The sequence below is a fragment of the Mytilus californianus genome, unplaced genomic scaffold, assembly GCF_021869535.1.
Source record: "Mytilus californianus isolate M0D057914Y unplaced genomic scaffold, xbMytCali1.0.p SCAF_8, whole genome shotgun sequence".
Lineage (NCBI taxonomy): Eukaryota > Metazoa > Mollusca > Bivalvia > Mytilida > Mytilidae > Mytilus > Mytilus californianus.
Window position 1 is genome coordinate 20,955,683 of NW_026262734.1, and position 27,791 is coordinate 20,983,473.

The window sequence follows — 27,791 nt, forward strand, 5'->3', positions numbered from 1 at the left end:
GTCAACACGGCACCATTGGAACGGTTATTAAAACATTACACTAATCAGTCCAAGTCAACAATGATCATGATTGGCACCATTGGAACGGTTATTAAAACATTACACTAATCAGTCCAAGTCAACACGGCACCATTGGAACGGTTATTAAAACATTACACTAATCAGTCCAAGTCAACAATGATCATGATTGGCACCATTGGAACGGTTATTAAAACATTACACTAATCAGTCCAAGTCAACACGGCACCATGTGAACGGTTATTAAAACATTACACTTATCAGTCCAAGTCAACACGGCACCATTGGAACGGTTATTAAAACATTACACTAATCAGTCCAAGTCAACAATGATCATGATTGGCACCATTGGAACGGTTATTAAAACATTACACTAATCAGTCCAAGTCAACACGGCACCATGTGAACGGTTATTAAAACATTACACTAATCAGTCCAAGTCAACACGGCACCATGTGAACGGTTATTAAAACATTACACTAATCAGTCCAAGTCAACACGGCACCATTGGAACGGTTATTAAAACATTACACTAAACAGTCCAAGTCAACAATGATCATGATTGGCACCATTGGAACGGTTATTAAAACATTACACTAATCAGTCCAAGTCAACACGGCACCATGTGAACGGTTATTAAAACATTACACTAATCAGTCCAAGTCAACACGGCACCATTGGAACGGTTATTAAAACATTCCACTAATCAGTTCAAGTCAACACAGCACCATGTGAACGGTTATTAAAACATTACACTAATCAGTCCAAGTCAACACGGCACCATTGGAACGGTTATTAAAACATTACACTAATCAGTCCAAGTCAACACAGCACCATGTGAACGGTTATTAAAACATTACACTAATCAGTCCAAGTCAACAATGATCATGATTGGCACCATTGGAACGGTTATTAAAACATTACACTAATCAGTCCAAGTCAACACGGCACCATGTGAACGGTTATTAAAACATTACACTAATCAGTCCAAGTCAACACGGCATCATGTGAACGGTTATTAAAACATTACACTAATCAGTCCAAGTCAACACGGCACCATTGGAACGGTTATTAAAATATTCCACTAATCAGTCCAAGTCAACAATGATCATGATTGGCACCATTGGAACGGTTATTAAAACATTACACTAATCAGTCCAAGTCAACACGGCACCATTGGAACGGTTATTAAAACATTCCACTAATCAGTCCAAGTCAACAATGATCATGATTGGCACCATTGGAACGGTTATTAAAACATTACACTAATCAGTCCAAGTCAACACGGCACCATGTGAACGGTTATTAAAACATTACACTAATCAGTCAAAGTCAACAATGATCAAGGTTGGCACCATGGGAACGATTATTAAAACATTACACCCATGAAAGTCAGCAATGACCATGGTTGGCACCATGGGAACGGTTATTAAAACATTACACTAATCAGTCGAAGTCAACAATGATCAAGGTTGGCACCATGGCAACGATTATTAAAACATTACAGTAATCAGTCCAAGTCAACAATGACCATGGTTGGCACCATGGGAACAATTATTAAATCATTACACCCATTAAAGTCAGCAATGACCATGGTTGGCACCATGGGAACGGTTATTAAAACATTACACTTATCAGTCGAAGTCAACAATGATCAAGGTTAGAACCATGGGAATAATTATTAAAACATTACAGTAATCAGTCCAAGTCAACAATGATCATGGTTGTCACCATGGGAACGGTTATTAAAATATTACACTTATCAGTCCAAGTCAACACGGAACCATGGGAACAGTTATTAAAAACATTACACTTATCAGTCCAAATCAACAATGATCAAGGTTGGCACCATGGGAACTATTATTAAAACATTACACTAATCAGTCTAAGTCAACAATGACCATGTTGGCACCATGGGAACAATTATTAAATCATTACACCCATTAAAGTCAGCAATGACCATGGTTGGCTACATGGGAACGGTTATTAAAACATTACACTTATCAGCCGAAGTCAACAATGATCAAGGTTAGAACCATGGGAACTATTATTAAAACATTACACTAATCAGTCTAAGTCAACAATGACCATGTTGGCACCATGGGAACAATTATTAAATCATTACACCCATTAAAGTCAGCAATGACCATGGTTGGCACCATGGGAACGGTTATTAAAACATTACACTTATCAGCCGAAGTCAACAATGATCAAGGTTAGAACCATGGGAATGATTATTAAAACATTACAGTAATCAGTCCAAGTCAACAATGACCATGATTGGCACCATGTGAACGGTTATTAAAACATTACACTAATCAGGCGCAGTCAACAATGATCATGGTTATCACAATGGGAACGATTATTAAAACATTACACTAATTAGTCTAAGTCAACAATGATCATGGTTGGCACCATGGGTACGGTTACTAAAACAAATACACCCATCAAAGTCAGCAATGACCATTCTTGGCACCATGGGAACGGTTATTAAAACATTACACTAATCAGTCCAAGTCAACAATGATCATGATTGGCACCATTGGAACGGTTATTAAAACATTACACTAATCAGTCCAAGTCAACACGGCACCATGTGAACGGTTATTAAAACATTACACTAATCAGTCCAAGTCAACACGGCACCATTGGAACGGTTATTAAAACATTACACTAATCAGTCCAAGTCAACAATGATCATGATTGGCACCATTGGAACGGTTATTAAAACATTACACTAATCAGTCCAAGTCAACACGGCACCATGTGAACGGTTATTAAAAACATTACACTAATCAGTCCAAGTCAACACGGCACCATGTGAACGGTTATTAAAACATTACACTAATCAGTCCAAGTCAACACGGCACCATGTGAACGGTTATTAAAACATTACACTAATCAGTCCAAGTCAACACGGCACCATTGGAACGGTTATTAAAACATTACACTAATCAGTCGAAGTCAACAATGATCATGATTGGCACCATTGGAACGGTTATTAAAACATTACACTAATCAGTCAAAGTCAACACGGCACCATGTGAACGGTTATTAAAACATTACACTAATCAGTCCAAGTCAACACGGCACCATTGGAACGGTTATTAAAACATTACACGAATCAGTCCAAGTCAACAATGATCATGATTGGCACCATTGGAACGGTTATTAAAACATTACACTAATCAGTCCAAGTCAACACGGCACCATGTGAACGGTTATTAAAACATTACACTAATCAGTCCAAGTCAACACGGCACCATTGGAACGGTTATTAAAACATTACACTAATCAGTCCAAGTCAACAATGATCATGATTGGCACCATTGGAACGGTTATTAAAACATTACACTTATCAGTCCAAGTCAACAATGATCATGATTGGCACCATTGGAACGGTTATTAAAACATTACACTAATCAGTCCTAGTCAACACGGCACCATGTGAACGGTTATTAAAACATTACACTAATCAGTCCAAGTCAACACGGCACCATGTGAACGGTTATTAAAACATTACACTAATCAGTCCAAGTCAACACGGCACCATGTGAACGGTTATTAAAACATTACACTAATCAGTCTAAGTCAACAATGACCATGTTGGCACCATGGGAACAATTATTAAATCATTACACCCATTAAAGTCAGCAATGACCATGGTTGGCACCATTGGAACGGTTATTAAAACATTACACTTATCAGCCGAAGTCAACAATGATCAAGGTTAGAACCATGGGAATGATTATTAAAACATTACAGTAATCAGTCCAAGTCAACAATGACCATGATTGGCACCATGTGAACGGTTATTAAAACATTACACTAATCAGGCGCAGTCAACAATGATCATGGTTATCACAATGGGAACGATTATTAAAACATTACACTAATTAGTCTAAGTCAACAATGATCATGGTTGGCACCATGGGTACGGTTACTAAAACAAATACACCCATCAAAGTCAGCAATGACCATTCTTGGCCCCATGGGAACGGTTATTAAAACATTACACCCATCAAAGTCAACAATGACCATGGTTGGCACCATTGGAACGATTATTAAAACATTACACTAATAAGTCGCAGTCAACAATGATCATGATTGGCACCATTGGAACGGTTATTAAAACATTACACTAATCAGTCCAAGTCAACACGGCACCATGTGAACGGTTATTAAAACATTACACTAATCAGTCCAAGTCAACACGGCACCATTGGAACGGTTATTAAAACATTACACTAATCAGTCCAAGTCAACAATGATCATGATTGGCACCATTGGAACGGTTATTAAAACATTACACTAATCAGTCCAAGTCAACACGGCACCATGTGAACGGTTATTAAAACATTACACTAATCAGTCCAAGTCAACACGGCACCATTGGAACGGTTATTAAAACATTACACTAATCAGTCCAAGTCAACAATGATCATGATTGGCACCATTGGAACGGTTATTAAAACATTACACTAATCAGTCCAAGTCAACACGGCACCATGTGAACGGTTATTAAAACATTACACTAATCAGTCCAAGTCAACACGGCACCATGTGAACGGTTATTAAAACATTACACTAATCAGTCCAAGTCAACACGGCACCATGTGAACGGTTATTAAAACATTACACTAATCAGTCCAAGTCAACACGGCACCATGTGAACGGTTATTAAAACATTACACTAATCAGTCCAAGTCAACACGGCACCATGTGAACGGTTATTAAAACATTACACTAATCAGTCTAAGTCAACAATGACCATGTTGGCACCATGGGAACAATTATTAAATCATTACACCCATTAAAGTCAGCAATGACCATGGTTGGCACCATTGGAACGGTTATTAAAACATTACACTTATCAGCCGAAGTCAACAATGATCAAGGTTAGAACCATGGGAATGATTATTAAAACATTACAGTAATCAGTCCAAGTCAACAATGACCATGATTGGCACCATGTGAACGGTTATTAAAACATTACACTAATCAGGCGCAGTCAACAATGATCATGGTTATCACAATGGGAACGATTATTAAAACATTACACTAATTAGTCTAAGTCAACAATGATCATGGTTGGCACCATGGGTACGGTTACTAAAACAAATACACCCATCAAAGTCAGCAATGACCATTCTTGGCCCCATGGGAACGGTTATTAAAACATTACACCCATCAAAGTCAACAATGACCATGGTTGGCACCATTGGAACGATTATTAAAACATTACACTAATAAGTCGCAGTCAACAATGATCATGATTGGCACCATTGGAACGGTTATTAAAACATTACACTAATCAGTCCAAGTCAACACGGCACCATGTGAACGGTTATTAAAACATTACACTAATCAGTCCAAGTCAACACGGCACCATTGGAACGGTTATTAAAACATTACACTAATCAGTCCAAGTCAACAATGATCATGATTGGCACCATTGGAACGGTTATTAAAACATTACACTAATCAGTCCAAGTCAACACGGCACCATGTGAACGGTTATTAAAACATTACACTAATCAGTCCAAGTCAACACGGCACCATTGGAACGGTTATTAAAACATTACACTAATCAGTCCAAGTCAACAATGATCATGATTGGCACCATTGGAACGGTTATTAAAACATTACACTAATCAGTCCAAGTCAACACGGCACCATGTGAACGGTTATTAAAACATTACACTAATCAGTCCAAGTCAACACGGCACCATGTGAACGGTTATTAAAACATTACACTAATCAGTCCAAGTCAACACGGCACCAAGTGAACGGTTATTAAAACATTACACTAATCAGTCCAAGTCAACACGGCACCATGTGAACGGTTATTAAAACATTACACTAATCAGTCCAAGTCAACACGGCACCATTGGAACGGTTATTAAAACATTACACTAATCAGTCCAAGTCAACACGGCACCATGTGAACGGTTATTAAAACATTACACTAATCAGTCCAAGTCAACACGGCACCATGTGAACGGTTATTAAAACATTACACTAATCAGTCCAAGTCAACACGGCACCATGTGAACGGTTATTAAAACATTACACTAATCAGTCTAAGTCAACAATGACCATGTTGGCACCATGGGAACAATTATTAAATCATTACACCCATTAAAGTCAGCAATGACCATGGTTGGCACCATTGGAACGGTTATTAAAACATTACACTTATCAGCCGAAGTCAACAATGATCAAGGTTAGAACCATGGGAATGATTATTAAAACATTACAGTAATCAGTCCAAGTCAACAATGACCATGATTGGCACCATGTGAACGGTTATTAAAACATTACACTAATCAGGCGCAGTCAACAATGATCATGGTTATCACAATGGGAACGATTATTAAAACATTACACTAATTAGTCTAAGTCAACAATGATCATGGTTGGCACCATGGGTACGGTTACTAAAACAAATACACCCATCAAAGTCAGCAATGACCATTCTTGGCCCCATGGGAACGGTTATTAAAACATTACACCCATCAAAGTCAACAATGACCATGGTTGGCACCATTGGAACGGTTATTAAAACATTACACTAATCAGTCCAAGTCAACAATGATCATGATTGGCACCATTGGAACGGTTATTAAAACATTACACTAATCAGTCCAAGTCAACACGGCACCATGTGAACGGTTATTAAAACATTACACTAATTAGTCCAAGTCAACACGGCACCATTGGAACGGTTATTAAAACATTACACTAATCAGTCCAAGTCAACAATGATCATGATTGGCACCATTGGAACGGTTATTAAAACATTACACTAATCAGTCCAAGTCAACACGGCACCATGTGAACGGTTATTAAAACATTACACTAATCAGTCCAAGTCCACACGGCACCATTGGAACGGTTATTAAAACATTACACTAATCAGTCCAAGTCAACAATGATCATGATTGGCACCATTGGAACGGTTATTAAAACATTACACTAATCAGTCCAAGTCAACACGGCACCATGTGAACGGTTATTAAAACATTACACTAATCAGTCCAAGTCAACACGGCACCATTGGAACGGTTATTAAAACATTACACTAATCAGTCCAAGTCAACAATGATCATGATTGGCACCATTGGAACGGTTATTAAAACATTACACTAATCAGTCCAAGTCAACACGGCACCATGTGAACGGTTATTAAAACATTACACTAATCAGTCCAAGTCAACACGGCACCATTGGAACGGTTATTAAAACATTACACTAATCAGTCCAAGTCAACAATGATCATGATTGGCACCATTGGAACGGTTATTAAAACATTACACTAATCAGTCCAAGTCAACACGGCACCATTGGAACGGTTATTAAAACATTACACTAATCAGTCCAAGTCAACAATGATCATGATTGGCACCATTGGAACGGTTATTAAAACATTACACTAATCAGTCCAAGTCAACACGGCACCATGTGAACGGTTATTAAAACATTACACTTATCAGTCCAAGTCAACACGGCACCATTGGAACGGTTATTAAAACATTACACTAATCAGTCCAAGTCAACAATGATCATGATTGGCACCATTGGAACGGTTATTAAAACATTACACTAATCAGTCCAAGTCAACACGGCACCATGTGAACGGTTATTAAAACATTACACTAATCAGTCCAAGTCAACACGGCACCATGTGAACGGTTATTAAAACATTACACTAATCAGTCCAAGTCAACACGGCACCATTGGAACGGTTATTAAAACATTACACTAAACAGTCCAAGTCAACAATGATCATGATTGGCACCATTGGAACGGTTATTAAAACATTACACTAATCAGTCCAAGTCAACACGGCACCATGTGAACGGTTATTAAAACATTACACTAATCAGTCCAAGTCAACACGGCACCATTGGAACGGTTATTAAAACATTCCACTAATCAGTTCAAGTCAACACAGCACCATGTGAACGGTTATTAAAACATTACACTAATCAGTCCAAGTCAACACGGCACCATTGGAACGGTTATTAAAACATTACACTAATCAGTCCAAGTCAACACAGCACCATGTGAACGGTTATTAAAACATTACACTAATCAGTCCAAGTCAACAATGATCATGATTGGCACCATTGGAACGGTTATTAAAACATTACACTAATCAGTCCAAGTCAACACGGCACCATGTGAACGGTTATTAAAACATTACACTAATCAGTCCAAGTCAACACGGCATCATGTGAACGGTTATTAAAACATTACACTAATCAGTCCAAGTCAACACGGCACCATTGGAACGGTTATTAAAATATTCCACTAATCAGTCCAAGTCAACAATGATCATGATTGGCACCATTGGAACGGTTATTAAAACATTACACTAATCAGTCCAAGTCAACACGGCACCATTGGAACGGTTATTAAAACATTCCACTAATCAGTCCAAGTCAACAATGATCATGATTGGCACCATTGGAACGGTTATTAAAACATTACACTAATCAGTCCAAGTCAACACGGCACCATGTGAACGGTTATTAAAACATTACACTAATCAGTCAAAGTCAACAATGATCAAGGTTGGCACCATGGGAACGATTATTAAAACATTACACCCATGAAAGTCAGCAATGACCATGGTTGGCACCATGGGAACGGTTATTAAAACATTACACTAATCAGTCGAAGTCAACAATGATCAAGGTTGGCACCATGGCAACGATTATTAAAACATTACAGTAATCAGTCCAAGTCAACAATGACCATGGTTGGCACCATGGGAACAATTATTAAATCATTACACCCATTAAAGTCAGCAATGACCATGGTTGGCACCATGGGAACGGTTATTAAAACATTACACTTATCAGTCGAAGTCAACAATGATCAAGGTTAGAACCATGGGAATAATTATTAAAACATTACAGTAATCAGTCCAAGTCAACAATGATCATGGTTGTCACCATGGGAACGGTTATTAAAATATTACACTTATCAGTCCAAGTCAACACGGAACCATGGGAACAGTTATTAAAAACATTACACTTATCAGTCCAAATCAACAATGATCAAGGTTGGCACCATGGGAACTATTATTAAAACATTACACTAATCAGTCTAAGTCAACAATGACCATGTTGGCACCATGGGAACAATTATTAAATCATTACACCCATTAAAGTCAGCAATGACCATGGTTGGCTACATGGGAACGGTTATTAAAACATTACACTTATCAGCCGAAGTCAACAATGATCAAGGTTAGAACCATGGGAACTATTATTAAAACATTACACTAATCAGTCTAAGTCAACAATGACCATGTTGGCACCATGGGAACAATTATTAAATCATTACACCCATTAAAGTCAGCAATGACCATGGTTGGCACCATGGGAACGGTTATTAAAACATTACACTTATCAGCCGAAGTCAACAATGATCAAGGTTAGAACCATGGGAATGATTATTAAAACATTACAGTAATCAGTCCAAGTCAACAATGACCATGATTGGCACCATGTGAACGGTTATTAAAACATTACACTAATCAGGCGCAGTCAACAATGATCATGGTTATCACAATGGGAACGATTATTAAAACATTACACTAATTAGTCTAAGTCAACAATGATCATGGTTGGCACCATGGGTACGGTTACTAAAACAAATACACCCATCAAAGTCAGCAATGACCATTCTTGGCACCATGGGAACGGTTATTAAAACATTACACTAATCAGTCCAAGTCAACAATGATCATGATTGGCACCATTGGAACGGTTATTAAAACATTACACTAATCAGTCCAAGTCAACACGGCACCATGTGAACGGTTATTAAAACATTACACTAATCAGTCCAAGTCAACACGGCACCATTGGAACGGTTATTAAAACATTACACTAATCAGTCCAAGTCAACAATGATCATGATTGGCACCATTGGAACGGTTATTAAAACATTACACTAATCAGTCCAAGTCAACACGGCACCATGTGAACGGTTATTAAAAACATTACACTAATCAGTCCAAGTCAACACGGCACCATGTGAACGGTTATTAAAACATTACACTAATCAGTCCAAGTCAACACGGCACCATGTGAACGGTTATTAAAACATTACACTAATCAGTCCAAGTCAACACGGCACCATTGGAACGGTTATTAAAACATTACACTAATCAGTCGAAGTCAACAATGATCATGATTGGCACCATTGGAACGGTTATTAAAACATTACACTAATCAGTCAAAGTCAACACGGCACCATGTGAACGGTTATTAAAACATTACACTAATCAGTCCAAGTCAACACGGCACCATTGGAACGGTTATTAAAACATTACACGAATCAGTCCAAGTCAACAATGATCATGATTGGCACCATTGGAACGGTTATTAAAACATTACACTAATCAGTCCAAGTCAACACGGCACCATGTGAACGGTTATTAAAACATTACACTAATCAGTCCAAGTCAACACGGCACCATTGGAACGGTTATTAAAACATTACACTAATCAGTCCAAGTCAACAATGATCATGATTGGCACCATTGGAACGGTTATTAAAACATTACACTTATCAGTCCAAGTCAACAATGATCATGATTGGCACCATTGGAACGGTTATTAAAACATTACACTAATCAGTCCTAGTCAACACGGCACCATGTGAACGGTTATTAAAACATTACACTAATCAGTCCAAGTCAACACGGCACCATGTGAACGGTTATTAAAACATTACACTAATCAGTCCAAGTCAACACGGCACCATGTGAACGGTTATTAAAACATTACACTAATCAGTCTAAGTCAACAATGACCATGTTGGCACCATGGGAACAATTATTAAATCATTACACCCATTAAAGTCAGCAATGACCATGGTTGGCACCATTGGAACGGTTATTAAAACATTACACTTATCAGCCGAAGTCAACAATGATCAAGGTTAGAACCATGGGAATGATTATTAAAACATTACAGTAATCAGTCCAAGTCAACAATGACCATGATTGGCACCATGTGAACGGTTATTAAAACATTACACTAATCAGGCGCAGTCAACAATGATCATGGTTATCACAATGGGAACGATTATTAAAACATTACACTAATTAGTCTAAGTCAACAATGATCATGGTTGGCACCATGGGTACGGTTACTAAAACAAATACACCCATCAAAGTCAGCAATGACCATTCTTGGCCCCATGGGAACGGTTATTAAAACATTACACCCATCAAAGTCAACAATGACCATGGTTGGCACCATTGGAACGATTATTAAAACATTACACTAATAAGTCGCAGTCAACAATGATCATGATTGGCACCATTGGAACGGTTATTAAAACATTACACTAATCAGTCCAAGTCAACACGGCACCATGTGAACGGTTATTAAAACATTACACTAATCAGTCCAAGTCAACACGGCACCATTGGAACGGTTATTAAAACATTACACTAATCAGTCCAAGTCAACAATGATCATGATTGGCACCATTGGAACGGTTATTAAAACATTACACTAATCAGTCCAAGTCAACACGGCACCATGTGAACGGTTATTAAAACATTACACTAATCAGTCCAAGTCAACACGGCACCATTGGAACGGTTATTAAAACATTACACTAATCAGTCCAAGTCAACAATGATCATGATTGGCACCATTGGAACGGTTATTAAAACATTACACTAATCAGTCCAAGTCAACACGGCACCATGTGAACGGTTATTAAAACATTACACTAATCAGTCCAAGTCAACACGGCACCATGTGAACGGTTATTAAAACATTACACTAATCAGTCCAAGTCAACACGGCACCATGTGAACGGTTATTAAAACATTACACTAATCAGTCCAAGTCAACACGGCACCATGTGAACGGTTATTAAAACATTACACTAATCAGTCCAAGTCAACACGGCACCATGTGAACGGTTATTAAAACATTACACTAATCAGTCTAAGTCAACAATGACCATGTTGGCACCATGGGAACAATTATTAAATCATTACACCCATTAAAGTCAGCAATGACCATGGTTGGCACCATTGGAACGGTTATTAAAACATTACACTTATCAGCCGAAGTCAACAATGATCAAGGTTAGAACCATGGGAATGATTATTAAAACATTACAGTAATCAGTCCAAGTCAACAATGACCATGATTGGCACCATGTGAACGGTTATTAAAACATTACACTAATCAGGCGCAGTCAACAATGATCATGGTTATCACAATGGGAACGATTATTAAAACATTACACTAATTAGTCTAAGTCAACAATGACCATTCTTGGCCCCATGGGAACGGTTATTAAAACATTACACCCATCAAAGTCAACAATGACCATGGTTGGCACCATTGGAACGATTATTAAAACATTACACTAATAAGTCGCAGTCAACAATGATCATGATTGGCACCATTGGAACGGTTATTAAAACATTACACTAATCAGTCCAAGTCAACACGGCACCATGTGAACGGTTATTAAAACATTACACTAATCAGTCCAAGTCAACACGGCACCATTGGAACGGTTATTAAAACATTACACTAATCAGTCCAAGTCAACAATGATCATGATTGGCACCATTGGAACGGTTATTAAAACATTACACTAATCAGTCCAAGTCAACACGGCACCATGTGAACGGTTATTAAAACATTACACTAATCAGTCCAAGTCAACACGGCACCATTGGAACGGTTATTAAAACATTACACTAATCAGTCCAAGTCAACAATGATCATGATTGGCACCATTGGAACGGTTATTAAAACATTACACTAATCAGTCCAAGTCAACACGGCACCATGTGAACGGTTATTAAAACATTACACTAATCAGTCCAAGTCAACACGGCACCATGTGAACGGTTATTAAAACATTACACTAATCAGTCCAAGTCAACACGGCACCAAGTGAACGGTTATTAAAACATTACACTAATCAGTCCAAGTCAACACGGCACCATGTGAACGGTTATTAAAACATTACACTAATCAGTCCAAGTCAACACGGCACCATTGGAACGGTTATTAAAACATTACACTAATCAGTCCAAGTCAACACGGCACCATGTGAACGGTTATTAAAACATTACACTAATCAGTCCAAGTCAACACGGCACCATGTGAACGGTTATTAAAACATTACACTAATCAGTCCAAGTCAACACGGCACCATGTGAACGGTTATTAAAACATTACACTAATCAGTCTAAGTCAACAATGACCATGTTGGCACCATGGGAACAATTATTAAATCATTACACCCATTAAAGTCAGCAATGACCATGGTTGGCACCATTGGAACGGTTATTAAAACATTACACTTATCAGCCGAAGTCAACAATGATCAAGGTTAGAACCATGGGAATGATTATTAAAACATTACAGTAATCAGTCCAAGTCAACAATGACCATGATTGGCACCATGTGAACGGTTATTAAAACATTACACTAATCAGGCGCAGTCAACAATGATCATGGTTATCACAATGGGAACGATTATTAAAACATTACACTAATTAGTCTAAGTCAACAATGATCATGGTTGGCACCATGGGTACGGTTACTAAAACAAATACACCCATCAAAGTCAGCAATGACCATTCTTGGCCCCATGGGAACGGTTATTAAAACATTACACCCATCAAAGTCAACAATGACCATGGTTGGCACCATTGGAACGGTTATTAAAACATTACACTAATCAGTCCAAGTCAACAATGATCATGATTGGCACCATTGGAACGGTTATTAAAACATTACACTAATCAGTCCAAGTCAACACGGCACCATGTGAACGGTTATTAAAACATTACACTAATTAGTCCAAGTCAACACGGCACCATTGGAACGGTTATTAAAACATTACACTAATCAGTCCAAGTCAACAATGATCATGATTGGCACCATTGGAACGGTTATTAAAACATTACACTAATCAGTCCAAGTCAACACGGCACCATGTGAACGGTTATTAAAACATTACACTAATCAGTCCAAGTCCACACGGCACCATTGGAACGGTTATTAAAACATTACACTAATCAGTCCAAGTCAACAATGATCATGATTGGCACCATTGGAACGGTTATTAAAACATTACACTAATCAGTCCAAGTCAACACGGCACCATGTGAACGGTTATTAAAACATTACACTAATCAGTCCAAGTCAACACGGCACCATTGGAACGGTTATTAAAACATTACACTAATCAGTCCAAGTCAACAATGATCATGATTGGCACCATTGGAACGGTTATTAAAACATTACACTAATCAGTCCAAGTCAACACGGCACCATGTGAACGGTTATTAAAACATTACACTAATCAGTCCAAGTCAACACGGCACCATTGGAACGGTTATTAAAACATTACACTAATCAGTCCAAGTCAACAATGATCATGATTGGCACCATTGGAACGGTTATTAAAACATTACACTAATCAGTCCAAGTCAACACGGCACCATTGGAACGGTTATTAAAACATTACACTAATCAGTCCAAGTCAACAATGATCATGATTGGCACCATTGGAACGGTTATTAAAACATTACACTAATCAGTCCAAGTCAACACGGCACCATGTGAACGGTTATTAAAACATTACACTTATCAGTCCAAGTCAACACGGCACCATTGGAACGGTTATTAAAACATTACACTAATCAGTCCAAGTCAACAATGATCATGATTGGCACCATTGGAACGGTTATTAAAACATTACACTAATCAGTCCAAGTCAACACGGCACCATGTGAACGGTTATTAAAACATTACACTAATCAGTCCAAGTCAACACGGCACCATGTGAACGGTTATTAAAACATTACACTAATCAGTCCAAGTCAACACGGCACCATTGGAACGGTTATTAAAACATTACACTAAACAGTCCAAGTCAACAATGATCATGATTGGCACCATTGGAACGGTTATTAAAACATTACACTAATCAGTCCAAGTCAACACGGCACCATGTGAACGGTTATTAAAACATTACACTAATCAGTCCAAGTCAACACGGCACCATTGGAACGGTTATTAAAACATTCCACTAATCAGTTCAAGTCAACACAGCACCATGTGAACGGTTATTAAAACATTACACTAATCAGTCCAAGTCAACACGGCACCATTGGAACGGTTATTAAAACATTACACTAATCAGTCCAAGTCAACACAGCACCATGTGAACGGTTATTAAAACATTACACTAATCAGTCCAAGTCAACAATGATCATGATTGGCACCATTGGAACGGTTATTAAAACATTACACTAATCAGTCCAAGTCAACACGGCACCATGTGAACGGTTATTAAAACATTACACTAATCAGTCCAAGTCAACACGGCATCATGTGAACGGTTATTAAAACATTACACTAATCAGTCCAAGTCAACACGGCACCATTGGAACGGTTATTAAAATATTCCACTAATCAGTCCAAGTCAACAATGATCATGATTGGCACCATTGGAACGGTTATTAAAACATTACACTAATCAGTCCAAGTCAACACGGCACCATTGGAACGGTTATTAAAACATTCCACTAATCAGTCCAAGTCAACAATGATCATGATTGGCACCATTGGAACGGTTATTAAAACATTACACTAATCAGTCCAAGTCAACACGGCACCATGTGAACGGTTATTAAAACATTACACTAATCAGTCAAAGTCAACAATGATCAAGGTTGGCACCATGGGAACGATTATTAAAACATTACACCCATGAAAGTCAGCAATGACCATGGTTGGCACCATGGGAACGGTTATTAAAACATTACACTAATCAGTCGAAGTCAACAATGATCAAGGTTGGCACCATGGCAACGATTATTAAAACATTACAGTAATCAGTCCAAGTCAACAATGACCATGGTTGGCACCATGGGAACAATTATTAAATCATTACACCCATTAAAGTCAGCAATGACCATGGTTGGCACCATGGGAACGGTTATTAAAACATTACACTTATCAGTCGAAGTCAACAATGATCAAGGTTAGAACCATGGGAATAATTATTAAAACATTACAGTAATCAGTCCAAGTCAACAATGATCATGGTTGTCACCATGGGAACGGTTATTAAAATATTACACTTATCAGTCCAAGTCAACACGGAACCATGGGAACAGTTATTAAAAACATTACACTTATCAGTCCAAATCAACAATGATCAAGGTTGGCACCATGGGAACTATTATTAAAACATTACACTAATCAGTCTAAGTCAACAATGACCATGTTGGCACCATGGGAACAATTATTAAATCATTACACCCATTAAAGTCAGCAATGACCATGGTTGGCTACATGGGAACGGTTATTAAAACATTACACTTATCAGCCGAAGTCAACAATGATCAAGGTTAGAACCATGGGAACTATTATTAAAACATTACACTAATCAGTCTAAGTCAACAATGACCATGTTGGCACCATGGGAACAATTATTAAATCATTACACCCATTAAAGTCAGCAATGACCATGGTTGGCACCATGGGAACGGTTATTAAAACATTACACTTATCAGCCGAAGTCAACAATGATCAAGGTTAGAACCATGGGAATGATTATTAAAACATTACAGTAATCAGTCCAAGTCAACAATGACCATGATTGGCACCATGTGAACGGTTATTAAAACATTACACTAATCAGGCGCAGTCAACAATGATCATGGTTATCACAATGGGAACGATTATTAAAACATTACACTAATTAGTCTAAGTCAACAATGATCATGGTTGGCACCATGGGTACGGTTACTAAAACAAATACACCCATCAAAGTCAGCAATGACCATTCTTGGCACCATGGGAACGGTTATTAAAACATTACACTAATCAGTCCAAGTCAACAATGATCATGATTGGCACCATTGGAACGGTTATTAAAACATTACACTAATCAGTCCAAGTCAACACGGCACCATGTGAACGGTTATTAAAACATTACACTAATCAGTCCAAGTCAACACGGCACCATTGGAACGGTTATTAAAACATTACACTAATCAGTCCAAGTCAACAATGATCATGATTGGCACCATTGGAACGGTTATTAAAACATTACACTAATCAGTCCAAGTCAACACGGCACCATGTGAACGGTTATTAAAAACATTACACTAATCAGTCCAAGTCAACACGGCACCATGTGAACGGTTATTAAAACATTACACTAATCAGTCCAAGTCAACACGGCACCATGTGAACGGTTATTAAAACATTACACTAATCAGTCCAAGTCAACACGGCACCATTGGAACGGTTATTAAAACATTACACTAATCAGTCGAAGTCAACAATGATCATGATTGGCACCATTGGAACGGTTATTAAAACATTACACTAATCAGTCAAAGTCAACACGGCACCATGTGAACGGTTATTAAAACATTACACTAATCAGTCCAAGTCAACACGGCACCATTGGAACGGTTATTAAAACATTACACGAATCAGTCCAAGTCAACAATGATCATGATTGGCACCATTGGAACGGTTATTAAAACATTACACTAATCAGTCCAAGTCAACACGGCACCATGTGAACGGTTATTAAAACATTACACTAATCAGTCCAAGTCAACACGGCACCATTGGAACGGTTATTAAAACATTACACTAATCAGTCCAAGTCAACAATGATCATGATTGGCACCATTGGAACGGTTATTAAAACATTACACTTATCAGTCCAAGTCAACAATGATCATGATTGGCACCATTGGAACGGTTATTAAAACATTACACTAATCAGTCCTAGTCAACACGGCACCATGTGAACGGTTATTAAAACATTACACTAATCAGTCCAAGTCAACACGGCACCATGTGAACGGTTATTAAAACATTACACTAATCAGTCCAAGTCAACACGGCACCATGTGAACGGTTATTAAAACATTACACTAATCAGTCTAAGTCAACAATGACCATGTTGGCACCATGGGAACAATTATTAAATCATTACACCCATTAAAGTCAGCAATGACCATGGTTGGCACCATTGGAACGGTTATTAAAACATTACACTTATCAGCCGAAGTCAACAATGATCAAGGTTAGAACCATGGGAATGATTATTAAAACATTACAGTAATCAGTCCAAGTCAACAATGACCATGATTGGCACCATGTGAACGGTTATTAAAACATTACACTAATCAGGCGCAGTCAACAATGATCATGGTTATCACAATGGGAACGATTATTAAAACATTACACTAATTAGTCTAAGTCAACAATGATCATGGTTGGCACCATGGGTACGGTTACTAAAACAAATACACCCATCAAAGTCAGCAATGACCATTCTTGGCCCCATGGGAACGGTTATTAAAACATTACACCCATCAAAGTCAACAATGACCATGGTTGGCACCATTGGAACGATTATTAAAACATTACACTAATAAGTCGCAGTCAACAATGATCATGATTGGCACCATTGGAACGGTTATTAAAACATTACACTAATCAGTCCAAGTCAACACGGCACCATGTGAACGGTTATTAAAACATTACACTAATCAGTCCAAGTCAACACGGCACCATTGGAACGGTTATTAAAACATTACACTAATCAGTCCAAGTCAACAATGATCATGATTGGCACCATTGGAACGGTTATTAAAACATTACACTAATCAGTCCAAGTCAACACGGCACCATGTGAACGGTTATTAAAACATTACACTAATCAGTCCAAGTCAACACGGCACCATTGGAACGGTTATTAAAACATTACACTAATCAGTCCAAGTCAACAATGATCATGATTGGCACCATTGGAACGGTTATTAAAACATTACACTAATCAGTCCAAGTCAACACGGCACCATGTGAACGGTTATTAAAACATTACACTAATCAGTCCAAGTCAACACGGCACCATGTGAACGGTTATTAAAACATTACACTAATCAGTCCAAGTCAACACGGCACCATGTGAACGGTTATTAAAACATTACACTAATCAGTCCAAGTCAACACGGCACCATGTGAACGGTTATTAAAACATTACACTAATCAGTCCAAGTCAACACGGCACCATGTGAACGGTTATTAAAACATTACACTAATCAGTCTAAGTCAACAATGACCATGTTGGCACCATGGGAACAATTATTAAATCATTACACCCATTAAAGTCAGCAATGACCATGGTTGGCACCATTGGAACGGTTATTAAAACATTACACTTATCAGCCGAAGTCAACAATGATCAAGGTTAGAACCATGGGAATGATTATTAAAACATTACAGTAATCAGTCCAAGTCAACAATGACCATGATTGGCACCATGTGAACGGTTATTAAAACATTACACTAATCAGGCGCAGTCAACAATGATCATGGTTATCACAATGGGAACGATTATTAAAACATTACACTAATTAGTCTAAGTCAACAATGATCATGGTTGGCACCATGGGTACGGTTACTAAAACAAATACACCCATCAAAGTCAGCAATGACCATTCTTGGCCCCATGGGAACGGTTATTAAAACATTACACCCATCAAAGTCAACAATGACCATGGTTGGCACCATTGGAACGATTATTAAAACATTACACTAATAAGTCGCAGTCAACAATGATCATGATTGGCACCATTGGAACGGTTATTAAAACATTACACTAATCAGTCCAAGTCAACACGGCACCATGTGAACGGTTATTAAAACATTACACTAATCAGTCCAAGTCAACACGGCACCATTGGAACGGTTATTAAAACATTACACTAATCAGTCCAAGTCAACAATGATCATGATTGGCACCATTGGAACGGTTATTAAAACATTACACTAATCAGTCCAAGTCAACACGGCACCATGTGAACGGTTATTAAAACATTACACTAATCAGTCCAAGTCAACACGGCACCATTGGAACGGTTATTAAAACATTACACTAATCAGTCCAAGTCAACAATGATCATGATTGGCACCATTGGAACGGTTATTAAAACATTACACTAATCAGTCCAAGTCAACACGGCACCATGTGAACGGTTATTAAAACATTACACTAATCAGTCCAAGTCAACACGGCACCATGTGAACGGTTATTAAAACATTACACTAATCAGTCCAAGTCAACACGGCACCATTGGAACGGTTATTAAAACATTACACTAATCAGTCCAAGTCAACAATGATCATGATTGGCACCATTGGAACGGTTATTAAAACATTACACTAATCAGTCCAAGTCAACACGGCACCATGTGAACGGTTATTAAAACATTACACTAATCAGTCCAAGTCAACACGGCACCATTGGAACGGTTATTAAAACATTACACTAATCAGTCCAAGTCAACAATGATCATGATTGGCACCATTGGAACGGTTATTAAAACATTACACTAATCAGTCCAAGTCAACACGGCACCATGTGAACGGTTATTAAAACATTACACTAATCAGTCCAAGTCAACACGGCACCATTGGAACGGTTATTAAAACATTCCACTAATCAGTCCAAGTCAACACAGCACCATGTGAACGGTTATTAAAACATTACACTAATCAGTCCAAGTCAACACGGCACCATTGGAACGGTTATTAAAACATTACACTAATCAGTCCAAGTCAACAATGATCATGATTGGCACCATTGGAACGGTTATTAAAACATTACACTAATCAGTCCAAGTCAACACGGCACCATGTGAACGGTTATTAAAACATTACACTAATCAGTCCAAGTCAACACGGCACCATGTGAACGGTTATTAAAACATTACACTAATCAGTCCAAGTCAACACGGCACCATTGGAACGGTTATTAAAACATTCCACTAATCAGTCCAAGTCAACAATGATCATGATTGGCACCATTGGAACGGTTATTAAAACATTACACTAATCAGTCCAAGTCAACACGGCACCATTGGAACGGTTATTAAAACATTCCACTAATCAGTCCAAATCAACAATGATCATGATTGGCACCATTGGAACGGTTATTAAAACATTACACTAATCAGTCCAAGTCAACACGGCACCATGTGAACGGTTATTAAAACATTACACTAATCAGTCAAAGTCAAAAATGACCATGGTTGTTACCATGTGAACGGTTATTAAAACATTACATCCATCAAAGTCAGCAATGATCATGGTTGGCACCATCTTCCATGGGAACGGTTATTTAAACTTATTACACTAATCAGTCCAAGTCAACACGGCATCATGAGAACGGTTATTAAAAACGTTACACTAATCAGTCCAAGTCAACAATGACCATGATTGGCACCATCTGGACGGTTATTAAAATATTACACTAATCAGTCGAAGTAAATAATGACCATAGTTGGCACCATGTGAACGGTTATTAAAACATTACACTAATCAGTCGCAGTCAACAATGATCATGGTTGGCACCATGGGAACGATTATTAAAACATCACACTAATCAGTCCAAGTCAACAATGACCATGTTGGCACCATAGAAATTATTATTAAAACATTACACCCATCAACATGATCAAAGTAAAAAATGACCATGGTTGGCACCATGGGAACGATTATTAAAACATCACACCCTTCAAAGTCAGCAATGACCATGATTGGCACCATGGGAACGGTTATTAAAACATTACACTTATCAGTCGAAGTCAACCATGATCAAGGTTGGCACCTTGGCAACGATTATTAAAACATTACAGTAATCAGTCCAAGTCAACAATGATCATGGTTGGCACCATGGCAACGATTATTAAAACATTACAGTAATCAGTCAAAGTCAACAATGATCATGGTTGGCATCATTGGAACGGTTATTAAAACATTACACTAATCAGTTTAAGTCAACACGTCACCATGGGAACGGTTATTAAAACATAACACCCATCAAAGTCAACAATGACCATGGTTGGCACCATGTGAACGGTTATTAAAACATTACACTAATCAGTCCAAGTCAACAATGACCATGGTTGGCACCATGGGAACGGTTATTAAAACATTACACTAATCAGTCCAAGTCAACACGGCACCATTGGAACGGTTATTAAAAACATTACACTAATCAGTCCAAGTCAACAATGATCATGATTGGCACCATTGGAACGGTTATTAAAACATTACACTAATCAGTCCAAGTCAACACGGCACCATGTGAACGGTTATTAAAACATTACACTAATCAGTCCAAGTCAACACGGCACCATTGGAACGGTTATTAAAACATTACACTAATCAGTCAAAGTCAACAATGACCATGGTTGTTACCATGTGAACGGTTATTAAAACATTACATCCATCAAAGTCAGCAATGATCATGGTTGGCACCATCATCCATGGGAATGGTTATTTAAACTTATTACACTAATCAGTCCAAGTCAACACGGCACCATGGGAACGGTTATTATAAACGTTACACTAATCAGTCCAAGTCAACAATGACCATGATTGGCACCATCTGGACGGTTATTAAATTATTACACTAATCAGTCGAAGTCAACAATGACCATAATTGGCACCATGTGAACGGTTATTAAAACATTACACTAATCAGTCGCAGTCAACAATGATCATGGTTGGCACCATGGGAACGATTATTAAAACATCACACCCATCAAAGTCAGCAATGCCCATGGTTGGCACCATGTGAGCGGTTATTAAAACATTACACTAATCAGTCCAAGTAAACAATGATCATGATTGGCACCATTGGAACGCTTATTAAAACATTACACTAATCAGTCCAAGTCAACAATGACCATGCTTGGCACCATGAGAACGGTAATTTAAGACATTACACCCATCAAAGTAAGCAACGACCATTACACCTGTCAAAGTCAGCAATGACCATGGTTGGTACCATGGGAACGGTTATTGAAACATTACACTAATCAGTCGAAGTCAACAATGATCAAGGTTGGCACCATGGGATCGATTATTAAAACATTACAGTAACCAGTCCAAGTCAACAATGATCATGGTTGGCACCATGGGAACGGTTATTAAAACATTACACTAATCAGTCCAAGCCAACACGGCACCATGGGAACGGTTATTAAAAACATAACACTAATCAGTCCAAGTCAACAATGACCATGATTGGCACCATGTGAACGGTTATTAAAACATTACACTAATCAGTCGCAGTCAACAATGATCATGGTTATCACAATGGGAACGATTATTAAAACATTACACTAATTAGTCCAAGTCAACAATGATCATGGTTGGCACCATGAGTACGGTAACTAAAACAAATACACCAATCAAAGTCAACAATGACCATGGTTGGCACCATGGGAACGATTATTAAAACATTACACCCATCAAAGTCAGCAATGACCATGGTTGGCACCATGGGAACGGTTATTAAAACATTACACTTATCAGTCGAAGTCAACAATGATCAAGGTTGGCACCATGGCAACGATTATTAACACATTACACTAATAAGTCGCAGTCAACAATGATCATGATTGGTACCATGGGAACGATTATTAAAACATTACACCCATCAAAGTCAGCAATGCCCATGGTTGGCAACATGAGAACGGTTATTAAAACATTACACCCATCAAAGTCAACAATGATCATGGTTGGCACCATATGAACCGTTATTAAAACATTACACTAATTAGTCCAAGTCAACAATGACCATGTTTGGCACCATGGAAACTGTTATTAAAACATTACACCCATCAAGGTAAGCAATGACCATTGTTGGCACCATGGGAACGGTTATTAAACCATTACACTAATCTGTCGAAGTCAACACTGATCATGGTTGGCACCATGGGAACGGTTATTATAACATAACACCCATCAAAGTAAACAATGACCATGGTTGGCACCATGGGAACGGTTATTAAAACATTACACCTTTCAAAGTCAACAATGACCATGGTAACGGTTATTTAAACATTACACTAATGAGTGCAAGTCAGCAATGATCATGGTTGGCACCATAGAAATTATTATTAAAACATTGCACCCATCAACATGATCAAAGTCAACATAGACCATGGCTGGCACCATGGGAACGATGATTAAAACATTACACCCATCAAAGTCAGCAATGACCATGATTGGCACCATGGGAACGGTTATTAAAACATTACACTAATCAGTCGAAGTCAACAATGATCAAGGTTGGCACCATGGGAACGATTATTAAAACATTACAGTAATCAGTCCAAGTCAACAATGATCATGGTTGGCACCATGGGAACGTTTATAAAAACATTACACTAATCAGTCAAGGTCAACAATGACCATGGTTGTTACCATGTGAACGGTTTTTAAAACATTACATCCATCAAAGTTAGCAATGATCATGGTTGGCACCATCTTCCATGGGAACGGTTATTTAAACTTATTACACTAATCAGTCCAAGTAAACACGGCACCATGGGAACGGTAATTAAAAACGTTACACTAATCAGTCCAAGCCAACAATGACCATGATTGGCACCGTCTGGACGGTTATTAAAATATTACACTAATCAGTCGCAGTCAACAATGATCATGATTGGCACCATGGGAACGATTATTAAAACATTACACCCATCAACAAGATCAAACTCAACAATGACCATGGTTGGCACCATGGGAACGGTTATTAAAACATTACACTTATCAGTCCAAGTCAACATGGCACCATGGGAACGGTTATTAAAACATTACACTAATCAGTCGCAGTCAACAATGATCATGATTTGTACCATGGGAACGATTATTAAAACATTACACCCATCAAAGTCAGCAATGCCCATGGTTGGCAACATGAGAACGGTTATTAAAACATTACACCCATCAAAGTCAGCAATGACCATTGTTGGCACCATGGGAACGGTTATTAAACCATTACACTAATCAGTCGAAGTCAACAATGATCATCGTTGGCACCATGGGAACGGTTATTATAATATTACACCCATCAAAGTAAACAATGATCATGGTTGGCACCATGGGAACGGTTATTAAAACATCACACCTATCAAAGTCAACAATGACCATGGTAACGGTTATTTAAACATTACACTAATGAGTGACAGTCAGCAATGATCATGGTTGGCACCATAGAAATTATTATTAAAACATTGCACCCATCAACATGATCAAAGTCAACATAGACCATGGTTGGCACCATGGGAACGATTACTAAAACATTACACCCATCAAAGTCAGCAATGACCATAGTTGGCACCATGGAAACGGTTATTAAAACATTACACTAATCAGTCGAAGTCAACAATGATCAAGGTTGGCACCATGGGAACGATTATTAAAACATTACAGTAATCAGTAAAAGTCAACAATGATCATGGTTGGCACCATGGGAACGGTTATTAAAACATTACACTAATCGGTCCAAGTCAACAATGACCATGTTGGCACCATGGGAACTATTATTAAAACATTACAGTTATCAGTCCAAGTCAATAATGACCATGGTTGGCACCATGTGAACGGTTATTAAAACATTACACTAATCAGTCCAAGTCAACACGGCACCATGGGAACGGTTATTAAAAACATTACACTAATCAGTCCAAGTCAACAATGACCATGTTGGCACCATGGGAACTATTATTAAAACATTACAGTTATCAGTCCAAGTCAACAATGACCATGATTGGCACCATGTAAACGGTTATTAAAATATTACACTTATCAGTCGCAGTCAACAATGCTCATGGTTATCACAATGTGAACGGTAATTAAAACATTACATTAATCATTCCAAGTCAACAATGATCATGGTTGGCACTATTGGAACGGTTATTAAAACATTACACTAATCAGTCCAAGTCAACAATGACCATGGTTGGCACCATGTGAACGGTTATTAAAACATTACACCCATCAAAGTTAGCAATGATCATGGTTGGCACCATCATTCATGGGAACGGTTATCTAAACATTTCACCAATCAGTCCAAGTCAAAAATAACCATGGTTGGCACCATGGGAAGGTTATTAAAACATTACACCCATCAAAGTCAGCAATGACAATGGTTGGTACCATGGGAACAGTTATTGAAAAATTTCACTAATCAGTCCAAGTCACCATGGGAACGGTTATTAAAACATTACATTTATCAGTCAAAGTCAACAATGATCATGGTTGACACCATGGGAACGATTATTAAAACATTACACTAATCAGTCCAAGTCAATAATGATCATGGTTGACACCATGGGAACAGTTATTAAAACATTTCACTAATAAGTCCAAGTCAACAATGATCATGGTTGACACCATGGGAACGGTTATTAAAACATTACACTAATCAGTCCAAGTCAACAATAATCAAAATTGGCACCATGTGAATGCATGGTTATCAAAACATTACACTTATCAGTCCAAGTCAACAATTATCATGGTTGACATCATGAAAATAAAAAGAATGCGTTAGATTATTAATTTCGTGCATCCATGATCCGTAGTGCTTGTCTGAATTTACCTTCTGATATCAGGAACAGGGAATTGGGAGTAGCCCTTAATTTCTGAATGATTTCTTAATCAATGCGATAACTTGAACATTACTCTCATCAGTCAATATGGAAAATTACCTTGGTTTACAAAATGGAAACTATTTCTGAAACATTGAAAACATCTTACAATTACAGTAACATACCTGGAGGTTCAACTTTAAGATGGGAATAATAATCCCATGCTCGTTTTAGTCTTGGACTCTCACCTACAACAATGAAAATAAAATTTAAGAACTGTCTGTTAAACTCATTTTAATTGAGCTGGAAAGGTCGACTTCACCTAATGGACGATACAAATTATAGATATATCTTCTTTTTTGTTTACCAACAATTGAACACTGGACATAATATTGTGTTCGTTAAAAAAAAATCATAGATGTTGTGCTTGTGCTAAACCGGTCTGTCTCGACCATGTGTTTTTGGAGATACTTGTTAATGTTATAATTGAATCGGATTTAAGTTACTTTTCACGTTCTGTGTGAACTTGTGTTGTTCAGTCACTTTCGGATTGATGCTTATTCGCGTTGTTCAAACATGAAGATTGCTGCAAATAGATATACTCCTTTTGTAATAAAAAAAAGTAATTAATTTTCTTGCACGACATGAGACATTTACTTTTATAATCGAATATATAAGGACTAAAGTTATAGGTATCTGTTACAAAAAAATCACTCTTGACTTGTAGAAGCATGAAAAGGAATATAACATTTGGATGCCCGATCGTGTGAAAATAGGGAGTCTATCATAAAAAAATCACAAAAATACGTAAAGAAATGTACAATAGATTTTTCTAGAAATAGAAGTTTAAATATAGATGCGTACTATTCCTCTTTCTTCTATGTACAGCTTTGGCTTCCACAATAAGTGCCGTACAAATCACGACGAGAAGTGTAATCATAGCAACACGAATCATGATGATTTACTGTCTCTGGGTACTGTCTTGATGATATTGTCTGAAAAATAGAGGATGAATATTTAAAAATTATACTAGCTTAATCAAGTCGCCTACTAATTTTCGTACGAGTAAAATAATAGAATATCTACCATAATCTTATGTATTTGTATGTAATGTCATAACAGCTCTTTATAGGGCCCTTTAATTGGAAAATACAATATTCTTATTCTTATACATGTATAACTGTTAATTTTCGGTGTTTAGAATACAAAGTAGCATAAGTGTTTGATATGTGAGTAAACTTCTATGGAAAAAGAGGGTATGTGATGACAA

The 27,791-nt window shown here is 37.7% G+C and overlaps 2 protein-coding genes across 2 annotated transcripts in view; one reads left to right on the forward strand and one right to left on the reverse strand.

Moving 5' to 3' along the window:
- The window catches only part of LOC127710864 (perlucin-like protein), a 378,664-nt gene that overhangs the window by 259,177 nt on the left and 91,696 nt on the right, over positions 1 to 27,791 (forward strand). The window lies entirely within an intron of this gene.
- The window catches only part of LOC127710863 (lithostathine-1-alpha-like), a 174,174-nt gene that overhangs the window by 121,844 nt on the left and 24,539 nt on the right, over positions 1 to 27,791 (reverse strand). Inside the window, exons 2-3 of the mRNA XM_052216825.1 lie at positions 27,386 to 27,516; positions 26,707 to 26,769 (exon numbers count right to left, since the gene is read on the reverse strand). Of these exons, the coding sequence (XP_052072785.1) occupies positions 26,707 to 26,769; positions 27,386 to 27,476 (154 nt within the window). The 5' untranslated portion in view covers positions 27,477 to 27,516. The remainder of the gene's footprint in view (positions 1 to 26,706; positions 26,770 to 27,385; positions 27,517 to 27,791) is intronic.